Here is a 23354-nt window from a genome sequence, read left to right on the forward strand (position 1 = left end):
GCGCCGTAGGAGGTAACATCCGGGATCCTCTCCAGCCAGGGGTGGGGCAAAAGGAGAGGGGCGGGGCTCGTTCCGGGGAGCCGAGCCTGGAGTCCCCGGCGGCGGTGGAGTTGGAGCAGTTACCGGCCGTGGGGTTGCAGCAGCTTCTTATCGTCTCCACGCACCGCGCAGGGCTTCTCCCGGTGGCGCTGCGGGTTCGGAGGGTCGGCCGCCAAGCATAGGTGAGGAAACTGCGGGAGGCCGGCTGGGGCCCTTTGTGCGGTCTGAGCTGCCCCGGGGACGCGCAGGGTTTGGCTGATCCTCCATGTCCCTCATCCAGCATCCCGGCGGCTGAGGCCAGAGCAAACACTTCGCCAAACCATCGTTCTCCCCCGCCCTGCCTCTGCGTCCTGCCGTTGCTGGATAGCGGAAGCAGCATCTCTGCGGGCACAGCCTCGCTTGGCCCGGCTCGTTCGCTCCCGAGGGTGGGCCCTTCCCAAATCCCGCACCGCTCCGTCTTGTGCTCGCATAGCTTTCCACAGGCCAGCGTCCGGAGGGCCTGCTTTAGCTTTACTCCTCCTCTTCCTCCTCCTCCTCCCGCGGCTTCTGCGCCGAGAGGCGTTGCCCCGGATTTGGGGTTTGGGAAGAGGAATCTTTGTGGGGAGACAGAAGGTGAATTTGTCCTCGAGGGAATGACGAGAGGAAGATCTGTTCTGTAGTTCGTGGGGATGATAGATGCCTCAAAGAAAAGGAGGTTGAAAAAGACGTAGTGTATTAATTTAAAATAATTTGTAGTGTTTCTAAGATTAAATGAGGAGTTAACCCCAAAATGCCTATTTTCGCTAAACCGTGAAATTGCCCTCATTCAGCAGGCTTTTGCAGAATAAAGAGTAAAATCTTAAGGAGTATGTGTATTTATGCATCAACTCCTTGAAGCTCTGAATTCCAAGAAGGGCCTTTGGATTCCAGACAAAAATACTTCAGTAGACAAAACTGACTTACACCTCAGAGTTAGCGAGCATTGTGTTACGGACTATGTGAAGCCACAAAATAAACATGACAAATATTACTGAGGGAAACAACAGAACAGTTTTTATATTAAAACAAGCGTGGCTATGGGGCGCCCGGCTGGCTCAGTCGGTAGAGCGTGCAACGCTGGATCTACGAATTGTGAGTTCGAGCCCCACATTGGGCGTAGAGATTACTTTTAAAAAAGGGGTGGGGCATGGCTATATTATGGAGTAGAAATGGAAGTTCGTATCAAGTGTTTGATTTTTTTTTTTTTAATTTGAAACTTTGGAGGGGGGAGGATTTCTGTTCCTTATTTGTTCCGTTAAGTACACTAAGTGGAAAAGTTTGTGAGGCACAAGAGTCTAGCTGTATTTCCTCCCAAAGCTGTTTGTGACGGTTTGTGGCATATTTTAACGTATAATATTACTGTGAACTTGAAAGTGTTTTCTGTGCTGAATATGTACTCATAACTAACATTTATTTGATATCCAACTTAACATGGTGCCTGTTGCAGAAAGACCGAACTGAAAATTTAGCCCTTTACACAACCTAGAAGTAACCAGAAAGGAGGGTTAAAATTTCTTCAGTTATGTTAACATTTAATCCTAACTTCACATGAAAATCCAGATTTCTGGGTCTTTGAGAAAAATAAGAAGATTTGGTAATACAAGGTCCCTACTACATGGCAGCCAGTTGGCTGAAAGTGTGTGCCTTTCAGGATGGCATGCTGTCATGTTTGCCACAGTTCCTCACCACTTTTTATTGCATCCCATTTGACTTGATCAACTCAGGTACACTACCAGGAATGATACAGTTGTTTGAATTTGTGGCCTCAGTTTTTGCAGTAATGTTTCTTTTAAATTGTCTTGCACGCTCATAGATGTATGTCAGCTTTGACTTCATTTAGAAAGGATTAAGCTGCAAAACTTGTTTGACCTCTTGGGATGAAAGCATTTTCAAATAACGATGGTTATCAAGAGATCAAGAGACTTTGGAAAATGATCAAGAGACTTTGGAAAGATACTCAGATGTGTACATTTAAGAAAAACAGTAACCCAAGAAATAATATTAGTACTGTTAAAAGATAACTATTGGGACGGCTGGGTGGCTCATTCAGTTAAGCTTCTGCCTTCGGCTCAGGTCATGATCCCAAAGTCTTGGGATCAAGTCCTGCATCGGGCGGGAAGCCTGCTTCTCCCTCTCCTTCTGCCTGCAGCTCCCCCTAATTGTGCTTGCTCTCTCTCTCCTCTCTCTGACAAGTAAATAAATAGTCTTAAAAAAATTTAAAAAAAGATAACTATAAATGTTCTAATGAACACAGCAGAAAGAAGTGCTATTACATATTGTGTATTAATTACTAGTGTTCACTGATTTTTGCATTCAATATTAAGAGAGAAATGGGCCCCACTCCCACTCCCCCTGTTTGTGTTCCCTCTCTCGCTGTGTCTTTCTCTGTCAAATAAATAAAATCTTAAAAAAAAAAAAAAAGAGAGAAGTGGGCAATGTATAAAATGGCCACAACCAATTTCAAATCGTGGCCATACCTTTAAAAATACTATGATCTGTTTAATTCTTCCCTAACTTTTAATTTACTGAAGTTTAAAACAACTTTAGCTCTATTAAAGTCTTTGGAGTAGTGTGCTTTAAGAGCACTGGATAGGACAGGCCAACCCAAAGAATTAACTATCTTTTTTTGTTGTTGTTGTTAATCTGGATTTACAACACTTGATTATTCAGGAGGGGATTAATTGATGACCAGGCTCTGACCTCACTCACTGCCCAAAATGCCTTCTAAATCACTGACAATGGAGCTTAAGCTTTGAGGAGGGAGATGATGGGAGTTGGGGAAAGGGGAGATTAAGGTCCTGTATATGTCTGTGTATCTCAAATTGCTTTCTGAAGACAAATATAAAAAATACAGGGTTAAATATCATTTGAATGTCTATTTATTTAAATAACTTCCTGGATATATTTTAATAGAGTCAATTTTTAGTTTTCATTTTTTTAATGACAGATTTTTGAGACAGAATTCCTGTGTCATGAAATTCACTATTTTTAAAATATGTCATACAGTGAATTTTAATATATTCACAGACTTGTGTTGATATAGGCAGACTGAGTCCATGGAACCAGAAGGAGTCCTGCAGGACCAGCCAAGAGGGTCCTTGGTTTTACAAAGGATAGAAATCAAACACCGTTTGAGAGGAAGTGGGAGCAGAGTTTATTGAAGATACAGAGAGAGGACAGATAGAGACACAGTATCTGAGAGACTCCAAAAGGAAAGGAGAGTGAGTCTGTTTTGCTTGGGGGATGGGGTTTTTATTGAGGATTGTGATCTGGTGTGCATGTCTTCTCAGACATCCAGAAACTGGGCAAAACAAGGACGAGTGCTCAGGTGCCCTCCTTAAGTCACTTACACCAGGAAGCTTGGCGTCAGGGTGTCTAGAGTCAGTGGTCTGCAAAATGTACATGACAACCTTGCCCTGTCACTCCTGTTTATTGTAATGGAAGACTTCAAAGAAATCATTAACTCCTGGACCCTTACAAGAAGGGCATACATTTTTGTACTATAAGTATAAGGCATACATGTATAAGGTGGGGGTGCAGGTCCTAGCAAGAGTAGAAGCAGGAAAAGGAGCAAAAAAGCAGTTCTTCATGGAGTCCCTTCAGTTTCCCTATCTCAGTGTAACCATCACCACTATCTAGTTTCAGAACATCTTCACCACACCAAAAAGAAACCCCTTACCACTTCGGAGAACAGACTGGCAGTTCTTCAAAAGGTTAAATATAGAGTTACCATATGATCCATCATTTTACATTACCACTAGCAATGTATGAGGGTTCTAATTTCTCCAGATCCTTACCCACACTTACTGTCATTTTCATTGTAGCCATCCTAGTGAGTGTGAAGTAGTATCTCATTTCAGTTTTGACTTGCATTTCCCTGATGAGTGATATGAACTGTTGGGGTTCAGGAGCAAACAGTCAAGAAAGAATTCTTGAGATGGCTTTAGTGCAGAAAGGGTGGTTTTATTTAACTATAGGAACAGGACCCGTGGGCAGAAAGAGCTGAATTGGGGTTGTGAGGAGTGGCTGATTATATACTTTCAAATTGGGAAGGTGTTAGGGATAGCATAAGTCTCCAAGGAATTTGAAAGCAAGGTTTCCAGGACCTTGAGGGGCTAGCTGTTAGGAAAATGTCATTTATTACTGTCTAATAAAACCTTAGTTATGAGACTCAGATGTATATCAGGAGGCCATATGCTTGGAGGATGATTGCTAACATATATCTGGAGGAGGGGGATAGAGATAAAGGAAATTTTCAAAAGGATTATGATGGGATCCTAGAGGTTGGGCTAATGTCAAGCTAAGGTTGCCTTTTGCCTTATTAACGTTGAAGCAGCTACCTAAGCTCCTTGATACCAAGTTCTCTCTGCCTGTCCCAAGTACTTGTCAATGGGCTGCAAAGGAAATTTAATTTTTTCTGTATTTCTTTCTCCTTTGTTCTCCACATCAATGAGTACTGATATTGAGCATCTTTTTATGTATTTATTGGCCATTTGTATATCTTTGAAGAAGTGCCTACTCAGATGCTTTGCCTATTTTTTAATTGGGTTATTTTATTATTATTGAGTTAGGAGTTTTTTTTATATATATTCTAGATATAAGTTCCTTATGGTATGATTTGCAAGTATTTTCTCCCATTCCATGGGATCTCTTTTCACATTCTTGGTGGTATCCTTTGAAACACAAGTTTTAAATTTTGACGAAATCCAGTTTATCTTTTTTCTTTTGTTACTTTTGCCTTTGTTGTCTGTTTTGAGATCAGTTCTCTGTCACAGACTCTGTCCTGCAGTTCAGTTCAGTTCCAGAGTTAGCTTCAGATCCCACAAGTTAGAGGGCAAGATCCCCAACAAGACTGCCCTTATTTCAGACACCAGCTAGAGTAGGGTCCCTAGTCTATGCAACCAACTACAATAAGTCTTCCCACAACCCCCCAGGGTCGATAATTCACTAGAATGACTCACATAACTCAGTAAAAGCACTATCCTTATGATTATAGTTTTAATACAAAGGATATGACTCAGGAACAGCCAAGTGGAAGTCACATATAGGCCAAAGTCTAGAGGCAAGAGAGGGAATACCCTCAGTGTTGAATCCTGGCAGTTCATAACTCCCAACACATCAGTTTCTTAACCAGTTAGGAAGCTCCACTGAACTTCGATGTTCAGAGTTTGTACATGGGATTTTATTATGGGGCATGATTGATTGTGACTGGTTGACTATGTGGTTGAGCCCAACCTTGGGCCCTACACCCCTCCTGGGGTGTTTGATCTGGCCCAGAATTCCAACTCTTTAATCAAATGATTGGTCTTTCCGGTGACCAGCCCCCATCCTGAAGCCCAGAATGAATCGCCACATTAGCATGACAAAGACTCCTATCAATCTGGAAATTCCAAGGATTTTTGAAGCCCTGCCAAGAAACATGGACAAAAACTAGATACTCTTTATCATACCACTGTCTTATCACCCAGCCAATTTTAAAGTTAATTTATATATCAGCACTTAGGGACAAGGAGAGTAGCTTAGAACTGCTGCCATTCCGCTTTTCATATTTCACTTTTAAAAATCTGATTGTGGCAAATTTACACAAATGAGTAGAGAGGGGCCATTCATGTGATCTGTTCCACTGTTTTATGTTGCATCCTGGAAAGAATAGTCAGCGAAGCATGTGAAAAGCTGAGCCTTTTTTCCTGCAGAAATGTTTAAAGGGTAGGTCTTCGGGTTGTTTTTAACATATGCAAGAGTAAGATTCCTTTGATAAGGCAATGAGTAAGTAACTACATTTCTTATAATAGGGATTACAAGGATTACATTTAGGGATTGCTTTTAAGCATCTACCCTAGATTTAAAAGTTCATTTTTCTGCTTGCTCAACAAAAGATAACTTGAATACCTAATATTAAATATATTAGAAAAACTTACAAAGAGATACTGTTCTGCTCAAAAGACATTTTTACTCCGTACTCATTACTTCCTCTTTGTAACTTTTTCACGTTTAATTTTTCTTGATTGTATATCCACTACCTGTATGTAGTATATTTTTTCTTGATTACAGAATTTATCTTAAAGGCTTGAATTACATTTTTAATTGCACATGTTGAGTCTTATTTTCAAAATAAATGTGTTACAGGAAAGAAAAACCAGTCATACATGATTCTTAGATGGTTCAGAAAATCACTTTAATACTGCTTAGTTATCCTCAAATATGCATTACTTAAGTGGTGTTCTAGGTTCAGAGAAGGGATACACAATTAAACCAGATCCCTGCTCTTAAGGGAACTAATATTAGCTAGACATACAAAGAATAATAACAAGGGAAAGAATTTGGAGGGGAGGGAATTTTGAGATTTGGATTGGGACCTTTAAATCACACCTCTTGGGTTTTGGTTCAGGAAAGCTGTTTTATTAGTATAATTTGATATTGAGTATCATTTCAATATTATTCATCTAACAAATACAACTAATAAGCAGGAATAGCCAGGTTAAAGTACCACCCAAGGGTATTTTTGTAAAAGCTTAGAGATGAAGCTAGCAATGTCAAATGCAGTGTAAAAGTCAAAATAATAGAAAATTTTCTACTGGAATTAGCAGTTAAGGTGTCAGTCTTTGAGAAGCCTGACTTTATTCTCAAAGTTTTTTTTGATTGAAAGGCAGATAAGAAGCCATATTGAAAAGGGTAAGAATAAATAGCAGAAGCATCATCTGTTGCACCAGGAGTTTCAGCCTATACTGCACTGGGTAACTATAAATCAGTCCTTAATGACTAATATAATATGATCATTACACTTGACACCTGAGGCCTAGGTCTGCCCTAACATAAGCTACTTTATACCAGAACTGTATTTGAAATATGATGCTGTTTATTTCCAACACCCCCCTCCCCACCTACAGTCACATTCAAAATGTGAGGGTTTCCATTCTCCAGTGCATTTATCCCCACACCATTCTGAGACCCAACTTCATTGCTCCCTTGCATACCAGACTTCTCACATTGGAAACTTCCTCAATTTCCTTATTCTTCTCTCTTTTCTCAAACCCATCTTCACCCTTAGTGAAGGAGATACCTCTTTTGCTGTCAATAGGCCAGTCTCAACCTGGATGCTCTAAAGCTCATTCTGTTCCACTTTTAGTGATCTCATTCCCTCAGTTATATTCTTTCTTTACTGTCTTCCACTCTCCAAATTGAATCATTCAACTTCAGCCTCAGTGTCTTCTCATCTAGAAAGGTAAAAAGATTTTTCTTCGTGTTCTCATCTTCTCTGTTACCGTCCCAAAAGAGTAGTCCACCTTTGAAGTCTCTCACTCATTGCATACTCCTACTAATCTTACCACTGTAATCAGGCTCTCTCTTGCAGAACTCTACTACAGTTGCCCTTCCTCATCACTACTGTTTGCTAATCCAGTAGTCATTTTCCCGAGTTATTTTACTTCATCTCTGAGCATTTGGCAATTACCAGCCACTGACTCCTTGAAATTCTCTTCCCTATGGTCCATGATACTACTGTTCTGGTTTGCTATGTACCCCTCCTTCTCTTTCTCCTTGAAAAAGGGCCCTTTTCTCCCTAGCTCTTTTTTTTTAAGATTTTATTTATTTATTTTTGAGAAAGAGAGCAGGAGCAGGGGGAAGGGAGAAGCAGACTCCCCACTGAGCAGGGAGCCTGATGTGGGCCTCCATCCCAGGACCCCAAGATCATGACCTGAGCTGAAGGCAGACACCCAACCGAGCCACCCAGGCGCCCCTTTCCCTAGCTCTTAATTATTAATATTCACCAGGATTCCATCTTAAGGCTTACCCACAATATATAAACATGTTCAAACTTGTATCATCCTCAAAACAAAATTTCTTTTACCTTGTGTTGCTTTTTAAGTTACTACCTTACCTGTCATTTCTTTATAGCTGTGCCAGTATACTTAGTTCTTTTTCTAAAATCTAAAGATAGCAAGATTTCAGAAATCCCTTTCTGGAACACATTCCCCCAAACTTAATATACCAGTTTTTCAGTTTGCCTTCTCTGCACAAGTCTTTTTGTATTACTGAAACAGCATTATTTTATTCTCCTCTGCTGACTCACACAGTACTTTTTTATTAAAGCACTTAATTACAGTTGGCTTTGTATATGTATATATTTCTGCCTCACCAAACAGAATCTGGTTTTTCTAAGGGCAAGAAAAAAACCTTTTTGGGGGGATGGGGGAAATTAAAAAAAAAATCTTTTTAATTGAACAGGAATTTCTTTAATGTCTTACACATAATATGCAGTAAATGCTGCTTAAGTTTTTTTTGTTGTTGTTGGTTGTATTGTTTTGTTTTGTTTGCCATGGGGAGAAGCCTAGTGCAGTGCACTATAATGGTATAGGCAGGAGACTTGGAGCACCTGGATAAGCAGCTCTACTGTAGTAAGAGTAGCAGTGGACTGATAAAAGTAGTGGACAGTTGTGGTTGCTCCATTAGGAGGATAAAAAGGGATACTGCTGTCTTACAGCTAGTTCTAGTAGCTTTAGGGATAATGGAAGGAGGAAAGCACAGGTAGTTACAGATCACATAAGCGATAAATGAGCATAGTGATAGGAATTTAATCAATTAGGATGCTCTCAACCATAGGTAACAGAAAACTTACAAATGGCTTAAACAATAAGGATACATTTATGATATATTATGAAATGTGTGAGTAAGGCATTTCCAGGTAGCTCAAAGATACCAGGGACCCAGATTCTAATTTTTTCTTTTTTCAGTTCTACTGTGCTTATAAATTAGTGTGTCTTCATATACTGACTCCCCTGTGGCTCTAGCCCACTGCTCCAAGCATCACTTGTAAATGAATGTCTGAAGGTAGAAAGGGGAACATCCTTTTTAAGAGCCCAAGCCCACTTTTAAGAGTGAAGAAAATCTCAGAAGTATTCTCTACAGACTTAATCGTGTCACAGTGGCCAGTTACATGCCCTTTCCTATACTTGTCACATGGCCAAAGAAATGAGAGCATCACCTGGGAACTTGTGATAAGTACAAATGCATAGGCCTTACCCCAGACATACTGAATTAAAAAAGAAACTTTGGAGGGGAGCCTGGGTGGCTCAGACAGTTAAGCATCTGCCTTCGGCTCAGGTCATGATCCTGGGGTCCTGGGATCGAGCCCCACATCGGGCTCCCTGCTGAGCAGGGAGCCTGCTTCTCCCTCTCCCTCTGCCTGCTGCTCCCCCTGCTTGTACTCTCTCTCTGTCAAATAAAAAAATAACAACAATAAAAAAATCTTAAAAAAAAAAAAAGAAAGAAAAACTTTGGGGATGGTGGGTGGGACCCACCACTCTGTGTTTTAACTAGCAATTCAAGTACATCTGATGCACACAGTTTGAAAACCACTGGCTTAGAGCAATCAAGATTCATCCCTTAGGGCTGGAGAAAAGGCTAGCCTCCCCTGAAGAACTTTCCTGCTTGGAAAAAAAGGGGAGGGAAGGAATGGATGTTGGATATGCAACCAAAACTGCGTGCCCAGTTATTCAGAGAGATCTTTTTTAGCCTCAGCTACCATAGCTGCCCTCACTAACCCTTTTATTCTCTTTCTAGGCCCCCAGAGCCCATGCTGAGCTGCCTGCTTAGTCTCTGAAGCAACAAACTATGCCTCAGAAATGTAACCTAGTTGCTTCTGGCTATCATGCTACCACTTAATGAGCTTAAAAAATACTTGTTAAGTTAAAAGATTGTGTAACAGGGGCACCTTGGGTGGCTCAAGCGGTTAAGCCTCTGACTTCGGACTTCGGCTCAAGTCGTGATCTCAGAGTCCTGGGATGGAGCCCTGAGCTGCAGGCTCTACACTCTGGGAAGTCTGCTTCTCCCTCTGCCCCTCTCCCCTGTGAGTGCGCATGCGCATGTGTATGCTGGCGCGCGCACGCGCACACACGCTCTCAAAATCTTTTTTTAAAAAAAATCAAAGATTTTGTAACAGATTTCAAAAAGCATAGATTAATAAATGTTTTCAAAAATAAAGACGTTTTCCGTTTTGTAATTTTACTGTTTTCTTTGTAGCTATAATAACATTTTGCTTTTTGATAGGTTTCCTAAAAGACAGAAAAATGGAGGAATCAGTAAACCAAATGCAACCACTGAATGAGAAACAGATAACCAATTCTGAAGATGGATATGTATGGCAAGTCACTGATATGAATCGACTACACCGGTTCTTATGTTTTGGTTCTGAAGGTGGGACTTATTATATCAAAGAACAGAAGTTGGGCCTTGAAAATGCTGAAGCTTTAATTAGACTGATTGAAGATGGAAGAGGATGTGAAGTGATCCAGGAAATAAAGTCATTTAGTCAAGAAGGCAGAACCGCAAAGCAAGAGCCTATGCTCTTTGCACTTGCCATTTGTTCTCAGTGTTCCGACATAAGCACAAAACAAGCAGCATTTAAAGCTGTTTCTGAAGTTTGTCGCATTCCTACACATCTCTTTACTTTTATCCAGTTTAAGAAAGATCTGAAGGAAAGCATGAAATGTGGCATGTGGGGTCGTGCCCTCCGGAAGGCTATAGCAGACTGGTACAATGAAAAGGGGGGCATGGCCCTTGCTTTGGCAGTTACAAAGTATAAACAAAGAAATGGCTGGTCTCACAAAGATCTGTTAAGATTGTCACATCTTAAACCTTCCAGTGAAGGTAAGCATGAGATCTTTGGGTTGGGGGAGGTTGCAGATATCTGGTAAACACCAAGTTTTTATCTGACATAAGATAATTATATAATATCTTCTAGAAATAGCCTTTCAGCTTCAAAACACATTGGTTGACTAATTCAAATGTTTAATGCCAACCTGGAATTAAACCCCTACCACAGGCAATCCAGACATTACTAATCAAGGATCAAACGACAGATACAGATGAATCTAAATCTCAAAATGTCACCATGCTAACTAGAATGCTTACCCAAGTGATTATGCACTATGAAAGCAGCATGAACATGATTAAAGTTGTAGTAATAAGCAAAACAGCTCCTAGCCAGTAGATGGCAGATAGCCAGGCTATACTGCTCTAGTCCCTTATGATTTTTTTCCCTCCCTGTCTTCCTAGGATATATGTTCCATGGAACCTAAAGGCTACCTGAAATAGTGCTGAACTTAACAATTCAGGATGTTAATTGTCTCCAAGCAGTCAGCCAGGGGACCTGGTAACCTGGGGCAGTTTTTCTGTGTCTATGGGAAGAGACTTTTGAGAAGTTAGTTGGATGTATGATAATTACTTAGTCTTTCTTAGAAGGGAAATAAGAAAAACATTTGGGCAAGAATAATGTAAAATATGAACTTCCACAACATTTCCAAAATATGCTCTTTTTTAATACCACAAGTGAAACTTGAAAAGACAGTTCCTCATTAATTCCTAATTTACCCATTTTATTATGAATGGACCTTTTAAAATGAAATTTAAACAGTAAATTATTGCAAATAGTTATATAAACACACCCATTTGTATTTTGTTTTTTTATTAGAAATTATATGTTTGTTTTAAAATAGCTGGATAATACATAAAAATATAATGCAGAAAGTAGGAGTCCTGCCCTTCAAAAGAAATCACTGTTATGTGTTGTATATGACTCCTAAACATACACTGTTTTATTTTTTAAATTTTTATATACCTTCTTTGTTTCAGTTAAAAGCATATTGATATTTCTTCAAGTCAGTAGAAATAGTTGCTTATATAGCATTGTATGAATATACTATAATTTAGCTAGTCTCTTACTGATGACACTGAAATAGTTTCTGGTTTCTTATACTATTACAAAACTGCTACAGTGAAAAAACTTGCATAATGTAAATATTTATATAATGGGTAAACCCACAGAGTATATAGAAGTGGCCAGTTTCCCCACATTTGAACACTGACTGATACCAGTGTTTTTTAATCTCTGCCAATAGGATAGGTGAAAAATTATATCTTATTGAATTTGTGGGCAAATGTTCATCTTCTCATATGCTGCTGATTATATATAATTTTTTGAGTATATCTTTGTCCTTTTTTCCATTGAGTTGCTATTCTTAATATTGATTGTCACCATTCATTCATTCAACAAATATTTATTGAGCACCAAATGGATGGGCACTGTTCTAAGAACTTGGGACACATAGGAATTTATAACTTCATATTATATACATATGATGCACATTCCCCTCCTTTTTTTCTTTGTCTTTCAATTTTTTTTGATGGGAGTTTCTGGCATATTGAGGTTTGGAATTTTAATGTAATGAAACTTGACTGTTTTTCTTCATAGATTTTTGTTTTGTGTTGGGTTTAGAATGGCCTTTTCCAACCTAAAGTCATAAAAATATTTACCTGGTTTTTTTTTCTCTAATGTATTCATGCTTTAATTTTTTACTTTTAAATCTTTAATTCAGTATAAGAAGAATGTAGGGATCCAGCTTTGTCTGTTGAGACACTACATGGTAGTGTGTACCTAAGTGCTAGTTCTAATTGGAAAAACTAGTTTCTGAATTAGTGCAGATAGTTATTCTGGGTTTTGAATTCTTGTTCTATAAAATGAGGAATTAGTGGATGTTCCCTAAACTTGCTCCCACAGAGAGTATTCTTTAATTCTAAATTTTTTGAGGGCAGAACTCATACTTAAAATCTTTTAGTAATAGCAATATGTTCAGGCGTAAGAGATCCCTATGCTTCTTAGAGTGAAAAGAATTTGGAAAGAAACTCTAAGCTTCCAGAATAAGTAATATTGTAATACTTTAACTGAAATGTGTATTTGAAACAGATGAAACACGTCAAAATATAATTTAATTAATCAGGTATTTATTGTATACTTACTGTGTGGCCAACATAAACTTGAGTAAGATAAAAATAATAATAAGCCTGCCTTTAAGGAAGTTATATTTTAGTTGGAAAGACAAAATAGAGAAGACATGCTCACATACGAAACATTTAGTAATTTAAGACAATATAAAATTTTGTTACTAAAAACTGGATAACAAGAGTCACAATACTTTAGAAGTCCCTACATATTAGTATTGACTTTTGATCAAATTATTTAGAGTCCAGAGATAACACATAGTCTCAGTCTGCCTTAAGGATGGATTTTATTTGGCCTGCACAGTATTTTAGGGAAAAAATGAATTCTTTGCTAACATCACTTTAAAAAAATCAGAAGACATCACATAAAAATACCTATTCTAGCTTGAAAATACTTTATTTGGTAGCACTAAGCCAAAACTTCACTAAAACATTAGTAGGTTGTACTCTCTTTAGTTTGTTCCATCATCTTAATCACTGTCTATTACATGACCTGTGCCATTTATTTATTTTACCAACATTTACCCCATAGGCCTTTTTGAGTCTGATAACTCAAACATCCCCTTCCCCATTTTACAGAAGTGAGAGCTAAGGCCCAAATTGGTCACACAGCCATTTATTGACAAAATGTAGGCTTAGAACCCAAGCTTCCTCAGCATCCCAATCCAAAGTTCTTTCCACTATTAAAAGAAATTACAAAAGAAATGAACACCTTGTTTTCCTTTAATTTGGCCTCATTTATTTAAAAAAAAATTACAAATTACTTACCTATCTGTCCATTTCCACTTATCTCTGCTACTTGTAAATGCTTATTTATTTAGTAGCGGAAAGGGACAAGTGAATAGGAGAATAATTGAGACAGATCCGTACTTTGTGAATCGTTCTGAGATTGTAGACCTGAGATAGGTATTGTCTACCAAAGTTTCTAATGCTGGTGTCTCAAAAAAGAAAAAAACTCTATAATAAAATGACTTAGAATATAGGAGATTTTTTTCCAGAGCCTCATATTAAAACGATTATGATGGAATAAACAAAATCATTTGACTCCATTGGCTTAAATGTCTTTGTTATATCATAGAAAGCAGCCTCACAGTGTAAAGAGTTTAGCTCCTCTGTATCTAGTTATTTCATTCTTAGTAAACATGTTCTGTTTTTCACCCAGAAATTCTCATGCCATTTCAATTCTTTATTTTCTTAAAGGACTTGCTATTGTGACCAAATATATTACAAAGGGCTGGAAAGAAGTCCATGAATTGTATAAAGAAAAAGCACTTTCTGTGGAGACTGAAAAATTATTAAAGTATCTGGAGGCTGTAGAGAAAGTGAAACGCACAAAAGATGAACTGGAAGTCATTCATCTAATAGAAGAGCATAGATTAGTTAGGGAACATCTTCTAACAAATCATTTAAAGTCTAAAGAGGTAAGTATAGCATGTGATTAAACATGTGAGTAATTTGTGGTTTGTATTATGTATTAAAATTTATGATGTGTTATGTATAAAATTTAAGATGTAATTTATAAGATGGGTAACATCAGTTCTTTTTAACAAAAATGTAAATTAATATCTTGAAATTAATATTTATTTAAAATACTTAATACAATGTCCAGATGTAGTTGGCATTCAGTTAAGTGTTATTTCTGCTTCATAAAGGCTGGTTAATTTGCCTTGCTAATTAAAAATAAATAAAATTCTTCTGTGCAGTTCCTTCATAATATAGGCTTTACTTTCTTACTCTAGTAAAGAGCAAGTTAATTTGATAAGCCTTTAACCAATGTGTAAATCTTTTTATTTAGGAAATACTTAGAACCCCAAAAGAAAGCCTTAAAGAATATGTTAGTGATATTATTGATACCGCTATAATACTGATTCATTTGCCCTTAATTTCTTATATTTCTACGTGTGTCACTTCAATAGGTATGGAAGGCTTTGTTACAAGAAATGCCTCTTACCGCATTACTAAGGAATCTAGGAAAGATGACTGCTAATTCAGTGCTTGAACCAGGAAATTCAGAAGTATCTTTAGTATGTGAAAAACTGTGTAATGAAAAACTGTTAAAAAAGGTAAGCATTGGGTGGCTCGGTTGAACATCTGCCTTTGGCTCAGGTCATGATCCCGGGGTCCTCAGATCCCCCTGCTCAGCAGGGACCTACTTCTCCCTCTCCCTCTGCCCCTCCCCCTGCTTGTGTGTGTGTGCATGCGCGCGCTCTCTCTCTCTCTCAAATAAATAAATAAAATCTTAAAAAAAAGAAAAGAAAAAGGTAAGCATTGCCTTTGTTAGCTACTACTAATTGAAAAAGTCACCTCCTAAATTTTGGAAATGTAGCCAGTGCAGTTTCAGGTGTTCTGAGACTTGGATACTTTTATCATACCAGATTTCATTTAACTATGAAGTCTATGTCCTCGTTTTTGTTTTTTCTCTATGAAATATATTTATTAGCTACAGTAACAAAACCTAAGACACATAATGACTATCTTTCATTTGAATTTTGCATTTACTTTCTGTTTCTTTCTTGTTTCTAGGCTCGTATACATCCATTTCATGTTTTAATTGCATCAGAAACTTATAAAACAGGTCATGGTCTCAGAGGAAAACTAAAGTGGCGCCCTGATGAGGAAATTTTGAAAGCTTTGGATGCCGCTTTTTATAAAACATTTAAGGTAATGGTTTGACTTTTGTTTTATAACAAATGACCCAGTTGGGACTTGATATATTTTATAAAAACACATTTTAAAGATGATACTAATAGTTTAACCATTTTTTATTAGATACTCATTTGTTTTTCCATAGTTCGTGTAAATGTGGATATATAATTAACATTGTTAAGTTTATGAGTAAAGAATTTCTCCTTACCTGTGGACAATACCCAATCATAAAATCATTTTGTTAAGTTTTAAAATACCAAATTTAAAATTTTTTATTCCTGTAGAGTCCTTTGACTTGGTCCTCTGTCATTCTGTTAATCAGTAGTGGATCTCCTCTGTCTTCGTGGGAAGTGATTTTTTTTTTTTTTAGGACTGAAAATCCTACATCAGAGCTATAAGTTAGTTTTTGGTTTTAAAATTTTCTTGTTACTCCGCAAAATAGTAGTAACTAAATTCAGCAAATTAAAGGGATTATACAAATGAAATTTATCTTCGATATACAAAAATCAATGTAATACATCACATTAATAGAATGAAAGGACAGTCACGGGATCTCAATGCAGAAAAAGCATTTGACAAAATTCAGTACCATTTCATGATTTAAAAAAACAATAAACTAGGAATAGAAATGAACTTCCTCAACATGATAAAGAACATATATAAAAAACCCACAGCTGTCGTTATACTCAATGGTGAAAGATTGAAATCTTTTCCCCTAAATCTAGAGAACAAGACAAAAATGCCAACTTTTTTCCACTTCAGTTCTACAAAGTACTGGAAGTTCTAGCAGTTAGGCAAGAAAAAATAAATAAAAGGCATCCAGATTGGAAAGGACGAAAAATTATCTCTGTTCTCAGATGACATGATCTTATTAGGAGAAAAGCCTACAGAATTCACAGAGAGCTTAGAGCCAACAAACAAATCCAGCAGAGTTGCAGGATATAAAACCAATAGGTTTTTCTAAAATACTAAAATCATTAGTATTTCTATATACTAGCAATGAACAATCCAAAGGCCTTAGCCTTTGATTAGCCTTAAGAAAACATTTCCACTTACAGTAGTATCAAAACATAAATACAAGACGTAGGAATAAACTATGAAGGTGCAAGATTCGTAAACCAAAAACTATAAAACATTGCTGCAAGAAGTTTAAAAAGACATAAATAAATGGGGGGAAAGACATGGTTTGGAAGACTTGTTAAGATGACAGTACTACCCAAAACAATCTACACATTCAGTGCAATTCCTCTGGCTTGTTTTGCAGAAATAGAACCCACTGTAAAATTTATGTGGACTTTAAAGGGACCCTCAAATAACAAAACCAATCTTGAAAAAGAACCAAGTTGGACTACTCATACTTCCAAACTTACAGGTTTCAAAACTTAGTATAAAGCTACAGTAATCACAACCATGTGGTACTGCCATAAAGGCAAATACATGGACCAATGGAATAGAATGCAGAGGCTAGAAATGAACTCTCACACGTGTGATCAATTGATTTTTGACAAGAGTGTCAGAACAGGCTAATGCAGGAAAAGCTGGTCTTCAAAAAATGGTGCTGGAGAAACTGGATAACCACACGCAAAAGAACAAACTTGCCTCTTTAAATTACACCACATACAAAAATTAAAGTGGACCAGTGACCTATATTTAAGAGCTGAAACTATAAAACTCTTAGAAGAAAACAAGAGGGAAAGTTTCATGACATTAGATATGGCAGTAGATTCTTACATATGTCACCAAAGCACAGGCAATAAAAGGAAAAGTAAATGAATTGGACTTCATCAAAATTTAATAAACCTTTTGTGCATCAAAGGACACTATCAAGAGAGTGAAAAGATAACCTACAGAATAGGAGAAAATATTTGTAGATCATGTATTTGATAGCTTTTTAATGTTTAGAATATATATAAAGTGCTACAGCTCCACAGTAAAAATACAAAAAGCCAATTCAAAAATGGGGAAAGTAGTTGAACAAGATATTTCTCCAAAGAAGGTATCCAACTGGCCAATTAGCACGTGAAAAGATGTTCAACATCATTAGTCATCAGGGAAATGCAAATCATTGGTTCTTATCAAAAAAGCAGAAATAACAAGCCTTTGGGAGGATAGGAGAAATTGCAACCCTAGTACATTGCTGGTGGGAATGTAAACTGGTACAGGCCTGTGGAAACAGTTTGGTTGTTCCTCAGAAAGTTAAACATAGCATTACCATGCCATCCAGCATTTCCACCACCTATGTATATACCCAAAAGAATTGAAAACAGAGAATCAAATGTACCTGTAAATGAATGATAATAGGAACACTATTCACAATAGCTAAAAGGTAGAAACAGCCCAAGTGTTCATCAAGAGATGAATGGATAAACAAAATACAGTATATACATACAGTGGAGTATTCACTTACAAAAGAATGGATTTTGAAACATGCTACAACGTGAACCTTGAAAACATTATGCTAAGTGAAATAAGCCAGATACTAAAGGACAGGTATTATATGATTCCATTTATATGAGGTATCCGGAATAGGCAAATTCATAAAAAAGAAGTAAAACAGAAGTTGCAAGGGGCTAAAGGGGGATGGGAATGGGGAGTTATTAATGGTTACAGAGTTTCTATTTGGGATGATGAAAAGGTTCTGGAAATAGATAGTGGTGGTTACATACCATTGTAAATGTACTTAATGCCATGGAATTGTACCCTTAAAAATGATTTAAAAGCAATTTATGTTATTTATATTTTACCACAAAAAAATTTTGCTAGAAATTGTCAGTTTACTTTATGAGGAATGATTTCTAAAAAAGAAAACACAGGAATATGGTAACTTCTTTAAATAAAATTACTAAGTAGGCTATCTTATTTTCTTTGTTTTTCCCCTCTAGTAAAAGCTAAGCATTTTCAAGTACTTGTCAATTAATTGGTAAATCAAAAATCACGTCTTTTATCTTAGAAGTCTCTCAAGTGAAAGATGAGTAAATATGATTTTTAGGAATCTAATTGTAATTTCTATGATTGTTTTTAATGATTGTTTTGTTTTATTTTTTTAGACAGTGGAGCCAACTGGAAAGCGTTTCTTGCTGGCTATTGATGTCAGTGCTTCTATGAACCAGAGAGTTTTGGGTAGTGTACTCAATGCTAGCACAGTTGCTGCAGCAATGTGCATGGTGAGAACACTAAGACAATTTAGAATTTTTGCCGCCCTAAAAAATGTTTAATGGGGGGCAAAACTATAAAGTTAGATATGATCAAGGATTATGTTTTCACTTGTTTTTGTCATTTTGCTTCATAAGCAAAGTTTTAAGCCTGGGTGGCTCAGTCAGGTCACAATCTCAGGGTTGTGAGTTTGAGCCTGCATCGGGCTCCACACTGGGCATGGAGCCTGCTTAAGATTGTCGCTTTCCCTCTGCCCCTCCCCACTGATGTGCGCGCTTTTTCTCGCTCGCTCTCTTTCTCTCAAGAAAAAACAACAAGTTTTAAGTATACTGTATGTATACAGTATTGTAGGTAATATTTATAAAGCATGTCTAAGGAACAATAGAAATCGTAGTTTTACCAAATATTAAATATTAATGTATTGTTGAGAAAGTAGATAATGCTTAGAGAAATTATTAATAAATATAGAAGTTAAAATACCAGGAACTAAGAATAACAGACTTTGGTTTTAGCCTGACTCTGTCACTTCTCTTCTGTGGCTGTATTCTTTATTTAATAAAATGAGAAGAACATATACTCTATTTGCTTCAAAGGATAGTTATGAGAACAAACTGCTTTGTAACAGTTTGTGAAAGTACTTTGAAAGCTATACTGTTACTGTGTAGTTCTAAAACAAAATAAGTTTAGAAATAAAATAAATATCTTTTCTTTTAAAGATTTTATTTGAGAGAGAGAGCACGGAGTAGGATGGAGGGGCAGAGGGAGAGGGAGAAAAAGACCCCCCACTGAGCAGGGAGCCCGATGCGGGGCTCCATCCCAGGACCCCAGGATCATGACCTGAGCCGAAGGCAGACGCTTAACCAACTGAGCCACCCAGGCGTCCCAAATTAAATATTTTCTAAAGATGAAGTTTTATGAACTTCAAGGTACTGTATTTATTTCACCGAAATCTGCTGAAAATTACCATCTTTGAATTTTTCAGGTTGTCACACGAACAGAAAAAGATTCTTATGTAGTTGCTTTTTCAGATGAAATGGTACCATGTCCAGTGACTGCAGATATGACATTACAACAGGTTTTAATGACTATGAGTCAGGTAAGGAACTGTTTTATTAAGTTTACTTAAAGTGTTGTATAATAATCTTATTTTGATGTTATGCCTGATATTAATAAGTTTATGAGAACAAATAGTTTTATCTCAATTTTCCCATGAGCACAAAATAATAAATATATACACATGCTTTGAGAAGGTCTGTGTATTAGCTGTAAGCAAAATGATAATGTAAGAAATAGTATTTTTAAGTATTTAATTATTTCAGACATCTCAGTATGGAAACTAGGACACTTTTATTCTTATCCATGTTTTTGTTCTGAGTTAGATCCCAGCAGGTGGAACTGATTGCTCTCTTCCAATGATCTGGGCTCAAAAGACAAACACAGCTGCTGATGTCTTCATTGTCTTCACTGATAATGAGACTTTTGCTGGAAGTGTTCATCCTGCTTTTGCTCTCAGGGAGTATCGAAAGGTAAAATTCTAATATTCTTTCTCACCCCAAATAAGACTCAGTTCTCAAATATCCACTATGTTTTTCCAAAAAATACTGACGATAGTTCTGTACCTTTGTATAGGGATACAACACCAGTTCAACAGTACTTGAAATAAAAAATATTGGCTATAATTACATGGTTTATTTCAACTAGTCCCAATTCTATACATTACTAAAATATCCTCTGCAAACTGTTTTTGGCAATAATAAAAATATTTTCCTTAACTCTGAATTTTTAATAATTCATTGTGTTCCTTGAAAAATTAAAGTATCATTTATTAATTTTGTTAAAGCACTACATAAAGTTAAAGCAAAGCTATCGTCTGTTTTAAGTTTTATGGCTACTTCTGTGTTCTAATCAGTGCTCTCTCTGAAATCATGGAAATGTTCGGTATCTACAGTATCCAGTGTGGTAACTACGAGTCACGTATGGCTGTCAAGCACTTGAATTGTGGCTAGTGTGATGAGAACTAGGACTTGAGGAGTTCTGGTTCTCAGATTGGGGTTTTCCTATCAGCAGCCTTAGCCTGGGACCTTATTAGAATTGCAAATTCCTGGACCCCATGGGAGACCTGCTAAATAGAAACTGGAGAGTGGGATTATGTTTTAACAAACCCTCCTGGGGATTCTAATGTATGTTAAGTTTGAGAAAAAGGGAGAGAATAGAAATTGTAGTCAAGGCAACCTGGGTTCTGAGTCCTGGGTCTTTCTCTTTTACTAACTGTGGACCTATGCAAATGATTTAACTGATACATGTCATAGTATTTAATAGTACCAATCTTTTAGAGTTATTATAACAATTACATTAGATAAGTTACTTAAAGAGTTCATTATGGTATCTGGCATATTGTATACTCAGTGGTTATTGGGTTTTCTCCAAAATTCAATTATTTTAACCTAAAGTCATAGCTGTAGAGAACAAGTTCTTATATGTGACATGTATATATCACATATAACAAAACCATAAACCAAAAGTTGAGAATTGCAGGGAAATACTTCTTTATATATACCCACACACACTGCCCCAGTGTTTCATATATTGGTAAAAATACTTGATGCCCCCAAATGTCCTGACAGGTTTCATAAGTAGAAAGTCTCTAGGCTGCATAAGAATGCACTCTATAGGGGCGCCTGGGTGGCTCAGTCGTTAAGCGTCTGCCTTCGGCTCAGGTCATGATCCCAGGGTCCTGGGATCAAGCCCCACATCGGGCTCCCTGCTTGCCAGGAAGCCTGCTTCTCCCTCTCCCACTCCCCCTGCTTGTGTTCCCTCTCTCGCTATGTCTCTGTCAAATAAATAAATAAAATCTTTAAAAAAAAAGAATGCATTCTATGGCCCATGGAACAGAGAAGTGGGAATTTCAGGCAGGCTGTTTACACAATTTTATTTTCTGTTCTGAAGATCACAGAGTCTGACCCTGAAAGATTAACAAATTTTATGGAGAGAAAAAAATAGACTTTGAAATGAAAAGTTGTGATAGAATTTGAAGTGTTTTAATTTTGGAGGTTATTTGCTTTTGCTTACATAAATTTTTTAAATATGTATTTTGATCTTTTCCTACAGAAAATGGACATTCCAGCTAAATTGATTGTTTGTGGAATGACGTCAAATGGTTTTACCATTGCAGACCCAGATGACAGAGGCATGTTGGATATGTGTGGCTTTGACACTGGAGCTCTGGATGTAATTCGAAATTTCACATTAGATGTGATTTAACCATAAGCACCAGCATGATCTAAGAGGTCCGTTGCCATCAGTGATCTCACTAAAAATATGTAGCTACTTCCCAGCTAATCTTAATCCAATGAAAGATGATAAGATGATAGTATAGTATGTGCATAATGGAAAATTTACCTTACCAAAAAAAAAAAAAAAGATGAGCCCAAAGTTCTTTCTGTCTACTAAACTAGCTCTTGGGAAATAGCTTCAAAATACACTGTAGCTCCCTCTATCTAACAGAGAACTTCTTGTTGATAGACACTGTAAAATAGTCAAACAGTTTTGCAGTGGTGAATAATCACATTTGTACGTAAAAGAAGTGAGAGCCAAAAGTAAGTAGTTCCTTATCATGTCACTTGTTTGAAAAGTGCTTAAAGTTTTCTTAAATGTTTGCATTGGGAAAGGACAGCTATGATAATGTCCAAATACTCTGAAATGCACTGGACCATGTAACTGTGATGGAATATGAAATTCATGTGTAAATTTTTATACCAAGCAGTTTAAAAAAAAAAAAAAAAAGACATTTGATTAAATTATGAACAAGTTTTACAAATTCTTTGAAGTTTTCTAAGATCACATAACTAGCAGCTTTCTTACTCGGTGAAAAAGATGCTTTGATATTTTATTTACACTTGTAGGATTGTTACATTAACCAGAAAAATAGTGGAAAAACCTCTGAGAAAAGACACTAAAGTTTGTGTCAACTGAGGAAGTCTGTTTGGTTTGCATTTTGTTTTTGTGCATTTTATTGCTGTGAGTGGGGGCATGACTTGACAGTTTGTGCTGAAATATAACAACAAGCCAGGTGTAGCCACACTTTTTCTTTTTTTCATAGTCCTACCAAATGAAAACAACAAACTGTTTTAAGCATTTAATTCCCCCACTCAGAAATCTGAAAGTGACAATTAAAATCTCAACTGTAACCAGCTTAGCTTTTTCCTTACTTGAAAATAAATATTCTAATTACCTTTAACTATTTTTTTAGTCAGTTGTCAGTGGGTTTTAGATATTTCCTAATTGTAAACATGTCAATGACATATCTCTGTCCATTATTCATTTGTGGCAAGACATTCTTTTTTGATAGTGTAAAAAAATAATAATAAAGCAAGCTAGGTCTTTCACGTTTGAAAGGCGACTTTTGAGTAACATTACCACTAACCAGTCTGTAAGAAAATTTTTTTTCTATTTTACTTGTTATGTATAATTAAACTTCCTTTTCATTACACTAAAGTGCATTATTTTCTTGAGCAAATGTCCCTTCTTTCTGGGGAGGCTTAACCTATTGAAATGCCAATATTTTTGCTCATAATTATATCATGGTTGTTTAAGATAACATAAAATTTCAATTTTTATGTATTCTTTTCATAATTAATGATTTACTGAGGATTTATAAAGCCCTTCTCACTGTCATGTGAAAAGTCAAATTAGTAAATGTAAATTATAGCCTTCTGTGGTTAGGA

The 23354-nt window shown here is 36.8% G+C and overlaps 1 protein-coding gene across 1 annotated transcript; it reads left to right on the plus strand.

Moving 5' to 3' along the window:
* The first annotated feature begins 52 nt into the window (after positions 1-52).
* RO60 (Ro60, Y RNA binding protein) lies at positions 53-22431 on the plus strand. Its single transcript, XM_032422054.1, has 9 exons — positions 53-221; positions 10102-10701; positions 14032-14252; positions 14748-14894; positions 15355-15492; positions 18525-18641; positions 19613-19726; positions 20010-20156; positions 21739-22431. Exons 2-9 carry the CDS (start codon positions 10122-10124, stop codon positions 21889-21891), a joined length of 1617 nt encoding a protein of 538 aa, XP_032277945.1. The 5' UTR covers positions 53-221; positions 10102-10121; the 3' UTR covers positions 21892-22431.
* Positions 22432-23354: the final 923 nt, after the last annotated feature.

Source organism: Phoca vitulina, unplaced genomic scaffold, assembly GCF_004348235.1.
Source record: "Phoca vitulina isolate PV1807 unplaced genomic scaffold, GSC_HSeal_1.0 scaffold26, whole genome shotgun sequence".
Lineage (NCBI taxonomy): Eukaryota > Metazoa > Chordata > Mammalia > Carnivora > Phocidae > Phoca > Phoca vitulina.